The 13115-nt window shown below is 39.5% G+C and overlaps 1 protein-coding gene across 1 annotated transcript in view; it reads right to left on the bottom strand.

Annotated features, from left to right (window-relative positions):
• The window catches only part of dnah9l (dynein, axonemal, heavy polypeptide 9 like), a 53020-nt gene extending 40139 nt beyond the window's left edge, over positions 1 to 12881 (bottom strand). Inside the window, exons 1-21 of the mRNA XM_067372898.1 lie at positions 12762 to 12881; positions 12452 to 12647; positions 12101 to 12205; positions 11819 to 11991; positions 9753 to 9975; positions 8352 to 8681; positions 7902 to 8156; positions 7345 to 7514; positions 6971 to 7193; positions 6770 to 6886; positions 5290 to 5376; positions 4942 to 5100; positions 4702 to 4785; positions 4344 to 4502; positions 4126 to 4248; positions 3925 to 4047; positions 2418 to 2642; positions 2257 to 2348; positions 2001 to 2127; positions 1725 to 1886; positions 1518 to 1643 (exon numbers count right to left, since the gene is read on the bottom strand). Of these exons, the coding sequence (XP_067228999.1) occupies positions 1518 to 1643; positions 1725 to 1886; positions 2001 to 2127; positions 2257 to 2348; positions 2418 to 2642; positions 3925 to 4047; positions 4126 to 4248; positions 4344 to 4502; positions 4702 to 4785; positions 4942 to 5100; positions 5290 to 5376; positions 6770 to 6886; positions 6971 to 7193; positions 7345 to 7514; positions 7902 to 8156; positions 8352 to 8681; positions 9753 to 9975; positions 11819 to 11991; positions 12101 to 12205; positions 12452 to 12647; positions 12762 to 12853 (3351 nt within the window). The 5' untranslated portion in view covers positions 12854 to 12881. The remainder of the gene's footprint in view (positions 1 to 1517; positions 1644 to 1724; positions 1887 to 2000; positions 2128 to 2256; positions 2349 to 2417; positions 2643 to 3924; positions 4048 to 4125; positions 4249 to 4343; positions 4503 to 4701; positions 4786 to 4941; positions 5101 to 5289; positions 5377 to 6769; positions 6887 to 6970; positions 7194 to 7344; positions 7515 to 7901; positions 8157 to 8351; positions 8682 to 9752; positions 9976 to 11818; positions 11992 to 12100; positions 12206 to 12451; positions 12648 to 12761) is intronic.
• Positions 12882 to 13115: the final 234 nt, after the last annotated feature.

The following is a 13115-nucleotide window of genomic DNA, read 5'->3' as shown; positions in this document are numbered from 1 at the left end:
GGAAGCTTTATTTATACAAGTGGAATCTGTTCTCTGCCTGGTGCAGACGTATTAATGTGGACCCTGTCCACGCCTCTATTAGCCACGTGCTTACATTTCTCCAAGAAAAGTTCTCGGAGGGCCTATCCCCTTCAACGTTAAAGGTTTACGTTGCGGCTATATCTGCCTTTCATATTCCCCTTGTAGGTGGCCTTTCGGTGGGTCGAGACCCCCTGGTCACTCGCTTCCTCCGTGGCACACTGAGGTTGAGGCCTCCAGTGCGCACAAGGGTTCCGGCCTGGGACCTGGCCGTGGTTTTACAAGGGTTGGCCGAGGCGCCCTTTGAACCAATAGAGGAGGTTCCTGAGAGGTTCCTCACTCTAAAGACTATTTTTCTACTTGCTATCACTTCTCTGAAAAGGATAGGAGATTTACAAGCACTGCCAGTTGCTCCCTCATACCTTGAATTTGCTCCAGGAATGGTGAAAGCATTCCTGCATCCTAGACCGGGCTATGTCCCTAAGGTCCCTACCCACGTTCCAGGTCCCATTGTGCTCCAGGCTTTCTGCCCTCCTCCTTTTAAATCTTCGGATCAGGAAAAACTAAATCTGCTCTGCCCTGTGAGGGCCTTGGATACTTACGTCCACAGCGCTGCCCTGTGGCGTAAGACTGATCAGCTTTTTGTCTGTTATGGGTCCCCTAAAAAAGGGGGCCCTGCATCTAAAAAGAGGATGAGCAAGTGGGTGGTCGAGGCCATCACACTTGCATATGATGCGGCCGGACAGCCTTCTCCTCTGAATGTCCGTGCCCATTCTACGCGGGGTATGGCGGCATCAAAAGCCTTGATGTCAGGTGTCTCCATCGGTGACATTTGTGACGCGGCTGGCTGGTCATGTCAGCACACGTTTGTAAGGTTTTATAACCTTGATGTTGGCTCCACTCCGGGGTCATCAGTTCTGCCAAGATAACCTGGCAAGTATTTGCCGCTACGGCACAGTTGGGATAGCGTTCCCAATGCGTTACCACGCAGCGTCGACAGTTCCCACGAAAGGGAACGTCTCAGGTTACAGATGTAACCCTGGTTCCCTGAGTAGGGAACGAGACGCTGCGTCTCTTGCCGTACCCCCTGCATACTTGCGAGCATTTGTCTCAGACTTATCCAGAAGCTAGCGTGCTCTGCATCCGGGTATGCTTTATAGTTTCCTGGTCCGTGACGTCACCCGTCTCTGAAGTCTCGCTACGCGATTGGTTAGATACATGAGTGCTTCAGTGACGACATCACGCAGAAGGTTCCCAATGCGTTACCACGCAGCGTCTCGTTCCCTACTCAGGGAACCAGGGTTACATCTGTAACCTGAGACGTTTTGTTTTCCTTCATTTTGAACAGCCACATTTTTAACCTTAGAAAGCAAGTGTATGATTTGGTTTAAGCAAAGCTGCCACTGAAAACGGTGAGTTCAAAACTGCTTAAGTTTACCTCAAAGCACTTAAGTCAATGAAATCATTAACTAAAATGGAACAAACCCTCACTAACAGACCTGTGCCGGGTAGTCAAATAGCCACTGATCTCGTGGCTTGTCTTCATATGCTGCCACAGCTTCAGAGATCTCCTGGCGAACAGTAGAACGCATGGCCTTCTCTAGAGTATTCAGCCAACACTCGGCCTGTTACACGATAGACAGACAAACGTTTTTCAACTACAGCATCTAAAGATTAAATTTTGTGTATGTGTCATTGTGTCTCACCTGTCCCTCACACACACAGGGCTGTGAGAAGGGCACATACTCTCCCTCTCTACTGTACATTCCCAAGGCAACAGTTGTTTTGGGATCTGTGGCTCCATCATCATCCTCTTTAAAGCTGAGATCAGCCAGATTGTCAAAAAGCTTCAGAAGGTGTCGTGTCACCTGTGCACATTTGCAAACAAATGCATCAACACACATTCTTTTACAAGATAAACACAAACTGGACACTTTTTTCTTTCATTATTTAGATGTGTGGTGCATTAATGTAGCAGCAACCTGTCTAGGCTGAGTTCCTTTAGAAACTATTTCCAGCAAGTCGCTAGCCGAGACAAAGTAAAAGCGTGGAAATGTCAAACGCTTTGTCTCCAAATATTCAGCCAAAGCCTTTTCGCACACTGACAATCTGCAATATACAGAAACACATCAATAAAATTATTCATGTTTTACAATAATCTATTATGGTGGAGTATTAAAAGGCGTTCACACTGACAGTGATTTGCAATTTTTAATGAGAGTTTAACACACACATTACCTTTGTTGAAGAGTCTCAAGTTGCTCCAAGAAGCCTGGCTGGTTAGTGACTTTTATCACATTATTGTTCTCCACGACAGTGATCATTAAACCCTGAAACAAGGTTTTGTGTTAATACATTTCTGATCTCCCTGGCAACTCAAGCATACCCTGTCACAATACCTGTAAGTCTTGGTGGATGCCCTGAAACTGCTCTGCGTCATGGGCCAGCTGGTTCCGGATGTCCTCAGAGTTGGTGAAAATACTTTGGAGGTGAGCCCATGTGCGCTGAACCACCAACCAAGTACCAATGACCAGATCAGCCACCACCAGCTTCCGCTGCCAGCCGCTCACCTCCACCATGAAATACTCCACATACTTACTCATGAGAATATTCTGCAATTGAACCTGAGGATCACACATATACACAATGATATTAACTGAATTTACCTGGACAGATCATAACCACACCACACTGAGCTGATTTGGATTTGGACTGAACTAAACTGATCTGATCTAAATGGAATTTGAACTGAATCGAACCAAACTGAACTGAACTGAACCAATCAATTCAGATCAGATTGATCTAATCTGACTGAAAGTGAACTGAATTGAACTAAACTGATCAGAATTGAACTAATCTGAACAGATCAGATCAGCTCGGTTCGATTTTGAGCTGATCTGATCATAACCAAACTAAATTGATCTGATTTAAACGAAATTCAAATTAAACCAAACCAAATCGAACCAAAATGAACTTAAAGGGTTAGTTCACCCAAAAATGAAAATTCTGTCATTTATTACTTACCCTCATGCCGTTCCACACCCGTAAGACCTTCGTTAATCGTTTCATGTGAGTACAGTGGTGCAATATTAATATTATAAAGCGACAAATTATTGGAGCGCCAAAAAAAACTAAATAACGACTTATTTAGTGATGGCCGATTTCAAAACAATACTTATCGGAGCATAATGTATCAGTGTGTCGAATCTGCTGTTCGGAGCGCCAAAGTCACGTGATTTTAGCCGTTGGCAGTTTGACACGCGATCTGAATCATGATTCGACACACTGATTCACTGTGCTCCTAAACTTCCTGAAGCAGTGTTTTGAAATCGGCCATCACTAAATAAGTCTTTATTTAGTTTTTTTGGCGCTCCAAAAATATTTTCGTCACTTTATAATATTAATATTCAACCACTGTACTCACATTAAATCATTTAAATATGTTTTTAGTACCTTTACAGATCTTGAGAGAGAAAGTGTCCATTCCTCCCTATGGAGGCCTCACGGAGCTATTGGATTTCAACTAAAATATCTTAATTTGTGTTCTGAAGATTAACAAAGGTCTTACGGGTGTGGAACGGCATGAGGGTGAGTAATAAATGACAGAATTTTCATTTTTGGGTGAACTAACCCTTTAACTGAACCAATCAATTCAGATCAGATCAGATCAGAATAAAACCATTTGAACTAAACTGATCCAAATTGAACCAAACTGAAAAGATCAGATCAAAATAGATCAAAACTGATTTGATCGGAATTAGACTGATCTACATTGATCATAACCAAACTAAATTGATCTGATCAGAAGAAAACCAAACTAAACAGAAAAATGTGAAGTGAAGAGAATGTACAGATTTACACTGAACTGATTTCGACTAAACCCAGTTGACTGATACAGGAAGTTACCTGGTTGTCCTCCAGGGTATCAATGAGGTTCTCATTAGCTTTGAGCAGAGGCGTTCCAGTACTTGTGTGCGTCTCATACGACAGAGACATCATGGACCATGTCTGCTGGATCTCACCCAGGATCTGTACACACAACGGATACATTTTATTGTGATCCTGAAATGCCTCAGAGTTTCTGAAAAATACTTTAAATCTCTCTACCTTCTCAATTCCCATCTCTTTGACTGCTTTGTCCACAATGTTCTTCACTTCTTCCTCCACACGGTGGAGCTGCAGCTCTAAGAGATCACCAAGTGTGGTGTTCTCATCCATCACAAAGCTCACCTACAGGGACAGGAAGAGAGGTTAGCTCCTCTCTCTATTTCTCACATGATATTTATTAGGCATTAACAGGTTTTTTTGATGTCAGTGTTTGTTACCCCTGTTGTGTGCATGAGCTGTTGCCAGTGTCTCTCTCTGACAGCAGAGTTTTGAAGTTCATTGACAGCTCTCAGTGATGTCAACAAATTCTTAACAATGGATTCCAGACCATTGTAGACGTCCCACGCGCGCACATCTTTATCCAGAGTCTTCATCTCCTACACATTCACACACATATACAGGCACTGTTATTCTATGACAATTCATCACAAAGTGACAATAAACAGACACTATAAGGCCCCATTTAATTTATCATCTAGATGTATATTAACAAACTCCTTGACCACTGGTTCTGTTCTCATTTTTTGCATATGGTGAACGCTGAAGACAGACAGAACTTTAGTATGTAAACTGTACCTTAGCAAACCTTCTGAGCTCCATATCCATCTGTTCCACATTGATCTCCTTCCATGGAGTCTTAGTCCAGTCTGAGATGCAGGACTACATTACCCATCATTCCGAAGAGGAGAATATTGGGTCAACATTTTGGAAATTTCAACAAAGACTTTAAATTACTTTTTCTGTATGAGTGTATTCTGTGTAAGTGGGTTATTGGGAGTACTTTGTGCTGTGGATCTTGTGTGTAGTAAAGATTACCTTGACAAACATAACCATATCCCAGACTGCTTTAACTAGGATGATGTCTGACCGACACTGTCGAAGCTGTTTGTAGTCAGGGAAACTGACCTCAAACAGATTGGCTGTTTGTTGAAGCTTAGACATCTCACTCTCCAAATGAGCCACCGCACGATTAGTCTACACACAAATGCAGATAAACAAAGACATTTATACATGCACATTTATGTAGAATGTGTAACATTCATATTTTTTTTAATAAGCAAGCACCATCTGGGCTAGAACAAACATTTCAGCAGAAAAATAAAACCTATTTAAAACATACACACTCACTCACTCAGACACAAAATAGTTTTTTTGTGAGAGCACCTTGTCGATGAGTCTGTATGGCTCCTCCAGGCTGATAAAGAATATGGGCTCAGTGCGGAACTGTTCCCTGAATTCATGCTGTTTAACCTAGGAAACAAACCACAGATGCTAAACATCTCCACCCCTCTATATTCAGAAGTGCTCAACAATAAGGATTTTTTTCTGCTCTATGACTTTCATTCTTCTATGGAACATAAAAAGGTATTTTGAAGAATGTTGGTAACCCAGCAGTTTCAGTTCCCATTGACTTTCATTGTAAGGACAAAAACTACAATGGAAGTCAATGAGAAAACAATTGGGTTAGCAACATTCTTCAAAAAAAAAAATCTTTTATGTTCCACAAAATAAAGAAATTAACATAGGTTTGCAATGACATGAGGGTGAGTGAATGATGACAGAATTTCCTTTTCTTTTATTTTTTTTTGGGGGGGGGGCAAACTATCCCTTTAACTTGGTAACGTTTAAATCAACGGAATTTACAGTGTAATACATTAAAGAAAACCAAATGCATCACCAAAACAGGTCTAATTATTGCAAGCTTATTATGCTGATGACAGTGTAATTTTCTCTTCATAAGTCCTATTCAGATGGTAATTGTTTCCCACATGGATGTCTGTAAAAATAAATTTGCTTGGCACCTCAGTGCTGAAACTCATGTGTTCAGATGGCGATTTATTCATGCTGGAGAAGTGAGTTTAGTGACTGAACCCTGCTGGAACCCACTGCTCACATTGTCGCATTATTGTAAATAAAATGTAATAGGTTATGCTTGGAATAATACAAATGAATTCATATTTAATTTGATAATAGCAAAATAATATCTTATTTATTATGTGATTATTTCAATCGCCTTTTTAAAAATAGGAAAATAGACACGTTATAGTTTAAATGGTTTTCTGTCTTGCATTTTGTCATTTTAAAAATATGGCAATTAGTGGAAATAAGTTAATGCAGCCACTTATTTACATGATGTAAACAACGTAAAGCTGCTTGGTTTATATTTTTAATGTATGTATTTGTATATAATACATTGTAAAACTGTATTGCAGTAACGGCCCATTTCAAAGGTTTCTCTTTTTCCTTTCACTGCGGTGGAGCGGTGATGAAATATTGTACTTGAAAATATTTCAGTAATAAAAGTGTACATTTTTAAAATGCATGCAAATTATAGTGAAGCGCAACAGTTATTGTACGGTATTTCGCAGCGAATTTTCATGGCAAATTTTGAATTGATCTCTTATTGTTAACTGGATTCAGGCAGCAATTGAATTACCACACGACCTTGGCATTTGTCAAAAACAGTAGGTTATTCGATCAGGCATTTTACGTGGGTGGGTGGGAGAAAAATACTGACATTCTGGATTCAGACAGCAATAAAATCACAGACTAGCCCCTGTAAATGTTGAAAATACCTTACGTCCCTATAATAAACAATTACCGTCTGAATAGGGCTATAGTTTTACTGATTTCAGCCCCTCACCTCAAACCGAACACACTTCCTGCGGATGACAGCAACTTCATTGGACTGGAGTGGAGCAACCTCATGTTTTACTGTAAATGCCACCTTCTTAAGATTCTTCCATTTCTCCGGCAGTGACTGTGAAAACACATGGGCATGTGAGGTGGTATGTAAGCAGTGTGTATTTAAGCAGCAGAATCAGATGCATGTAGGTGAAGTTACCTCCAACAGTATGTAAACATGCTCAGGTAGCTGTTGGTTGTAGGTTTTAAGCAGGTTCGAGGTAGCTTTGAGGGGTTTGAATTGTTGCTCTGTGCTCAGCTGGCGGTCTCTGATGGCCATCAGGTGGCCCATGATGTCCACCAGTTTGGCATAATCCCCATCGGTTACAGTCTTTGCCAACCCAATCTCTGTATTCTCAATAAATGATCCTAACTCCTGCACACTGAGACAGAGAAAGATGTGATTGGTCGCTCTGCATTATTATAATTGAAACAAACATGATTTCCAATGCTTTGATTGTACGATTTATTAAGGAGTTTTTCACCAAAAATGTTCAAGAAGTGAATTTTAAGACACTTCTGAATAAATTTTACCTGGCATTAACATGGTTCAGTAAGTGTTCCTTAAACATCCAGCTCCATTTTTTAATGATGTTCATCAGCGATATTTTAAAAGGTTTTATGTCCACTTGACACCAGCCACAGAAAACTCTTTTCTCCTCTAATACACACACCTTCTCATAAAGATCCTCAAACTCACTGATCTGATGAGAAATAAGTGTGAAAGAGAGAAAAAGAAAAGGGAAATTATAGTAGATCCATACGTGCAATTTGTTTTGTTTGGTATTTTCCCATTTTTGCCACTTGATAAAAAAATAATTGAAAGATTAAGTTTAAAATGAAAAATAAAGTCATGTTTTTATACTGTGAAGTATAAAGTTTCAGTTGTGAGAAATAGTCAACTTTTGAATAAAGTAGCAGTAATGAGAAATAGCCTCCTAGAAATCTTCAAAAAGTCGAAATTATGAAAAAAAGTCACAATTACTGTTTATTTTAGTCTAAGATTAAAACAAGTTTCTATATTTATATAATTTATTTAAATTACACAAAATATTGTGTATTTTAATCCTCACTCCATGACTGACATCTACCTGCTCTCTGAAGTTCTGCAGTTTGGGTGGATTCTTTGGCAGCTCGTAATCTGCATAAAGCTCCGCCTCCTCTGCAGAGAGGGCGTGTCCATAGAGCAGAAACTGCCTCATAAACTCCACCCTGTCTCCAGTCCAGAGGTAACGATAGGAATCGAAGGAATGTTGGAATTCTTTGACCTTAGCAATGGCCCCACGTGCACGATATCGCACCAGCTGAGCCAACTCCGCTAGCTCAGGTATCTGATCTACATCCGCCTAGGAAATAGTTGACATAAACAACAGTCAGACTCGTTGTCTCATGAAGAATATTTATAAATCTTTCCAGAAAGCAATACTCATTTAGTCAGTTTATCAGGTGGCAGGCTTGCATGACAAAAAATTTCCTATAGTTCATACACTGTGAACATAAACATATGTGCAAGACATGCATACAGATATATTTTTACATACCTTGTAAGTCTCAGACTGTTTGCTCTTGGCCACTCTTTTTATGAAAGAAGCCATTTTAAAAATATCTGACACCATCTGGTCAATGATATCATAGAAGTTGCCCTTCTTGGAGAGGTTGAGCGAGGGGTGAAAGGTCATGTCAGAGGTCAGTGTCAGCTGAACCTCGAACAGGGGATCAATGTGGAGTGCTGGGTCCGTGTTCTCAACCAAGTACTGCAGGGAACATCGCACAGCGCTGCAGAACCCAGTAAGAATGTTTCTGTCCACATGTTCTGTGTAGGACTGCCAAGCCTCTGAGTCCAAATCAGCACCAAGCAGCTCAGCGTTCTCCTGAACGAGACAGAAAGAAAGAAATCATGTGAGAATCTACTATAAATACAATTACACTAGCAAAATAGCAAATATTTTGCTATTTGCTATTTTGCAAAATAGCAAATAGCAAAATGACGATTCAAAGTGTTCAGCGAAAACAAGCGGAGACCACTGCCAAAATAGGTCACCAGGGCTAGCATACTGATCTGACAAAACCCGACAAACATATATGTTGCCATTGGATGCCATTTGTTGTGGCAGTATGAATTGGCATTACTGTATTTGGCCTGTTGTTTGTTATTTGCATCTTTGTTCTTATTTAAAAAAAAAAAAACAAAAAAAAAACAACAAAGATAAAATAAACTATATTATGACATGTATTATCATCAACGTTGGGGATAGTTACTTTTAAAAGTAATGCATTATAATATTATGTTACTCCTTAAAAGGTAACTAATTGAGTTACTAAGTTACTTTTGCATTACTTTTTCTCTCCTGGACAGGGCTTGCTTTTTTGATTTTTAATTACAAAAGAAAAAGTTCTATTTTTGGCAAATGTTAAGGCCCTTTCACACCAAAAGTGAAATGAATAAGCCTCAGGTTGAAGGAAATGCAAATTCACGCCTGTACAGTAGAGGGCGCAGCTCAAACAAACCACATTACTCCCGATTTGTCTCAACACTGGGACAGGAGAGCTGTCAGTCAACACATGAGAAAACAAAGTAACTTGCGTTACTTACTTGAAAAAGTAACTCAGATATTTTGTTGTAAATGTAAAAGTAATGCATTACTTTATTAGTTACTTGAAAAAGTAATTACATAATGATTGCGTAACTCGCGTTACTTGTAATACGTTATCTCTAACACTGATTATCACTGAAATAAAATTTCTCTTAATGTGAAGATTTTGGTCATATCACCCACTCCTAATGTAAAGTATAGAACTAACTTAATATGGTAAAAAATGTGTTATTTTAGGCAATGTGTAACAGGATCCCTGCTCTCTCTATCAACCAATGGTTCCTTGGCCATGCTTCAGAATTGTTTGTCATTATTTCTTTGTGTTGAATCAAACAGTGAAAGCAACACCTTCACAAGCTCATGAATCTTTTCTCCTGTGCGAGCGATGAGAGCATACTGCCGCTTGAAGTTCTCCTCTACATCGGTGAGGTTGAGTAGATTGCCACGACGATTAGTCCTACGCGTAATGCAGGCAGAGTGACTGAAAACTCCCATCAGCCCCTGCAGTTTCTCCAAATTAACCTTGCTCTTCTGCACACGCTCCGACACACCACGCACCAGATCACGTGTGCTACAAGCACACACAAGAGTACTCGTTAACATAAGCACCTTTACATAGTAGACCAATTATTACAAACATAGACTTTCTGAATTTCTGAGAATATATGTTATGTTACATGTTACATTACATGAATGTTCTCAGAACTAGCTAACGTTCTAGCAAGGTTCTCTCAAAGTTATGAGCAAATGTTCTTCCAGTAATGTTAATAAAATGTTCATTCAAAGTAATCTGGTCTTTAATAGTGTTCTTAAGATGTTAGCACAAAAATGGTATTCATACATACACTGCGTTCCAAATTATTATGCAAGTGACATATCAGTAAGATTTCAGTACAATAAACATTCAGATTTTAGTTTTTTTAAGAAAATGTTTTTGTTTGTTTATTTATGCATGTCTTTTTAGATAACGGTTATCAATCTCAGACAGAATAATTGGTCAGGTCAATGGAAACCCTACTTAAGCAAGTCACAGTTCTCATGCAATATGAGGAGGAAGAAAGAACTTTCTGAAGATGAAAAGCATGAAATGGTACAATGTTGTGCAAAAGGCATGAAAACAACTAATATTGTGTGAAAACTGAATGGAGATTATCGAATTATCATAAGATCTGTGAGTGATTTAGAGCACAGCAGAACTCGGTCAGATAAAGGCTTATTGATGAAAGTTCCTGTCAAAAAAAATAATTGTATTAAAAGTGCAGCTATAATAAAACATATGTTGAGCAGCAAACAGGTATTTGAAGCTGCTGGTGTCTCTGGAGTCTCAAGAAGCTCTCCATGCAGGCTGGCAGTTGTGCGTAAAGATGCATTTTAGACACCACTAACCAAACCTCACAAAGAAAAACATTTACAGTGAGCGTAGAAATACATTTTCAAACAGTTTTATTGCTGTGGTGTTTTTGTGCAACATGGGATAGTGCATTGCATTTCAGAAGGCACTATCCTCCTTTTTATACCATAGCTGAAAATGGCCAGTTATGAGCTCCACATATCTTGTAAAAGTCATTTAAATACCCTCCATCTTACTTCCCAATAATCCAGCACAAATCCTCACCCGCCAGCTCCTTGCTGACGTCACAGTCTTGTTGGAAAGTGGTGGCCATTCACCAACCATCCAGAAATCCATCCATTTAGACCATCCATTGTAGTACTGCATTAGTCAGTAAATAAAACTATTTAAAAATGAGTCTTCATGTATTTCTAAACCCACTGTAAATGTTTTCTTTGTGAGGTTTGGTTAGTGGTGTCTAAAAGGCATCTTTATGCACAACTGCCAGCCTGCATGGAGAGCTTCTTGAGACTCCAGAGACACCAGCAGCTTCAAATACCTGTTTGCTGCTCAACACTGGCTTTTTCTTGCTGCCCTTTTAATGCAATTATTTTTTTTGACAGGAACTTTCATTAATAAGCCTTTATCTGACCGAGTTCTGCTGTGCTCTAAATCACTCACAGATCTTATGATAATTCGATAATCTCCATTCAGTTTTCACACAATATTAGTTGTTTCCATGCCTTTTGCACAACATTGTACCATTTCATGCTTTTCATCTTCAGAAAGATCTTTCTTCCTCTCCATATTGCTGTGACTTGCTTAATAATGTGGAACAACCTCTAAGTAGAGTTTCCATTTACCTAAGTAGACCTGGCAAATTATTTTGTCTGAGATTGACACCAGTTATCTAAAAAGACATGGATAAATAAACAAACAAACATTTTCTTAGAAAAACTCAAATCTGAAATTTTATTGTACTGAAATCTTACTGATATGTCACTTGTATAATAATTTGGAACGCAGTGTAGATCATGGAATGTTTTTTTTTTTTCTGAATTGAATATTTTTGTTAGCTGTGTACCTCTTGATGTAGTCAGCGAGGTGCTCATCACTCCAGCGCAGTTCCTTTAACGCTGGCATTAAGGTACACCTCACTTCCTCCAGCTCAGACTGCACCAAACGCAGCTCAACAGCCAGGATTGTGCTGTGTAGTTTATTATGCCACTGAGTGATCTGGAACAGAGTACTGGTGTACTAAACATGCACACAGAGAGAGAGAGGGACAAAAGAATATTGAAAGAATTGAATAAACAAAGCTGTTTTCTTGGCAAATATAAAGGAACAGATGGCCACACAGTCTCACCATGTGAAGAATTTCCCGTTTAGAGTATAGACTCACAGCAGCCTTGGGAATGTTGTGGTCCTTCAGGATTCCAAGATACTTAACTTCCCTCAAAACAGATGTCAACTAAAACAACCACATCACACAGCATGGAGAAAGCATGAGTGTTTGAGTACATGTGTGTTTCTCAGCTGTACTTTGGGGGACACAAATTTTGTGTGACAAAACGATAGCTAAATCTTTAAAGTATAATTTAGGGACATCCTACAATAAAAAAGTCTCCTTAGTAAGCAGATCTAGATAGCTTACTTGGCCAAATCTAAGAACAATAGAAGTAAGAGGGAAATCTGTGAGTTTGTGAATGTTTCTTACAGCAGGGTTAAAGTTCACGCTGTAAAAGCTGCTCTCCTCATCCAATATCAGCAGTGGTTCATTCAGATGTGTGTGGCACAACTCGTCCAATCCAACACTCCAATTAGTGTAGATTTCTTCATCCATCTTATCCAGAACCTCCAATACACACTCACACACCTGCAACACCTGTTGTGCCTCAGGACTGTCTAATGGCCTAACACACGCACACACACAGTACAGCATAAATTACATTGTTAAATATGGCACCAGAAGCAAATGGATGTGTATTTGTGTGAGTCTTGTACATGTGTGATGTGTTTTTGTTTACATATGTGTAAGCTGGCTGAGTTTACTGCGGTTTGACAGGATCCGTTCTCTGAGTTCTTGAGACCATTTCAGGTTACCAGCAACGGCTGGCATGTTTTTACCAAGGACGGGACAGCCGTTCCTCAGCTGCAGAGAAACACAACCAACAGCACAAAAGTCAGTGAGCATGCTTTTAACCAAAGAGACTTGAAGTTGAGCGCCTTGCTCAATAGCATACTCATAATTTGCGGTGTAATGTTACCGCTAGATACAACCAACAGCCAGTCGCATGCCTCCTATTCATGTAACGTTACTTTGTTTGTACAGTGGTGTTTTATTGCTGACTGAATCAATTATTTTGAATGAATGATGATTC

This window comes from Chanodichthys erythropterus, chromosome 21, assembly GCF_024489055.1.
Source record: "Chanodichthys erythropterus isolate Z2021 chromosome 21, ASM2448905v1, whole genome shotgun sequence".
In the NCBI taxonomy this organism is placed as follows: Eukaryota; Metazoa; Chordata; class Actinopteri; order Cypriniformes; family Xenocyprididae; genus Chanodichthys; species Chanodichthys erythropterus.
The sequence above is the reverse complement of the archived record's forward strand: the minus strand, read 5'-3'. Positions and strand labels throughout refer to the sequence as shown.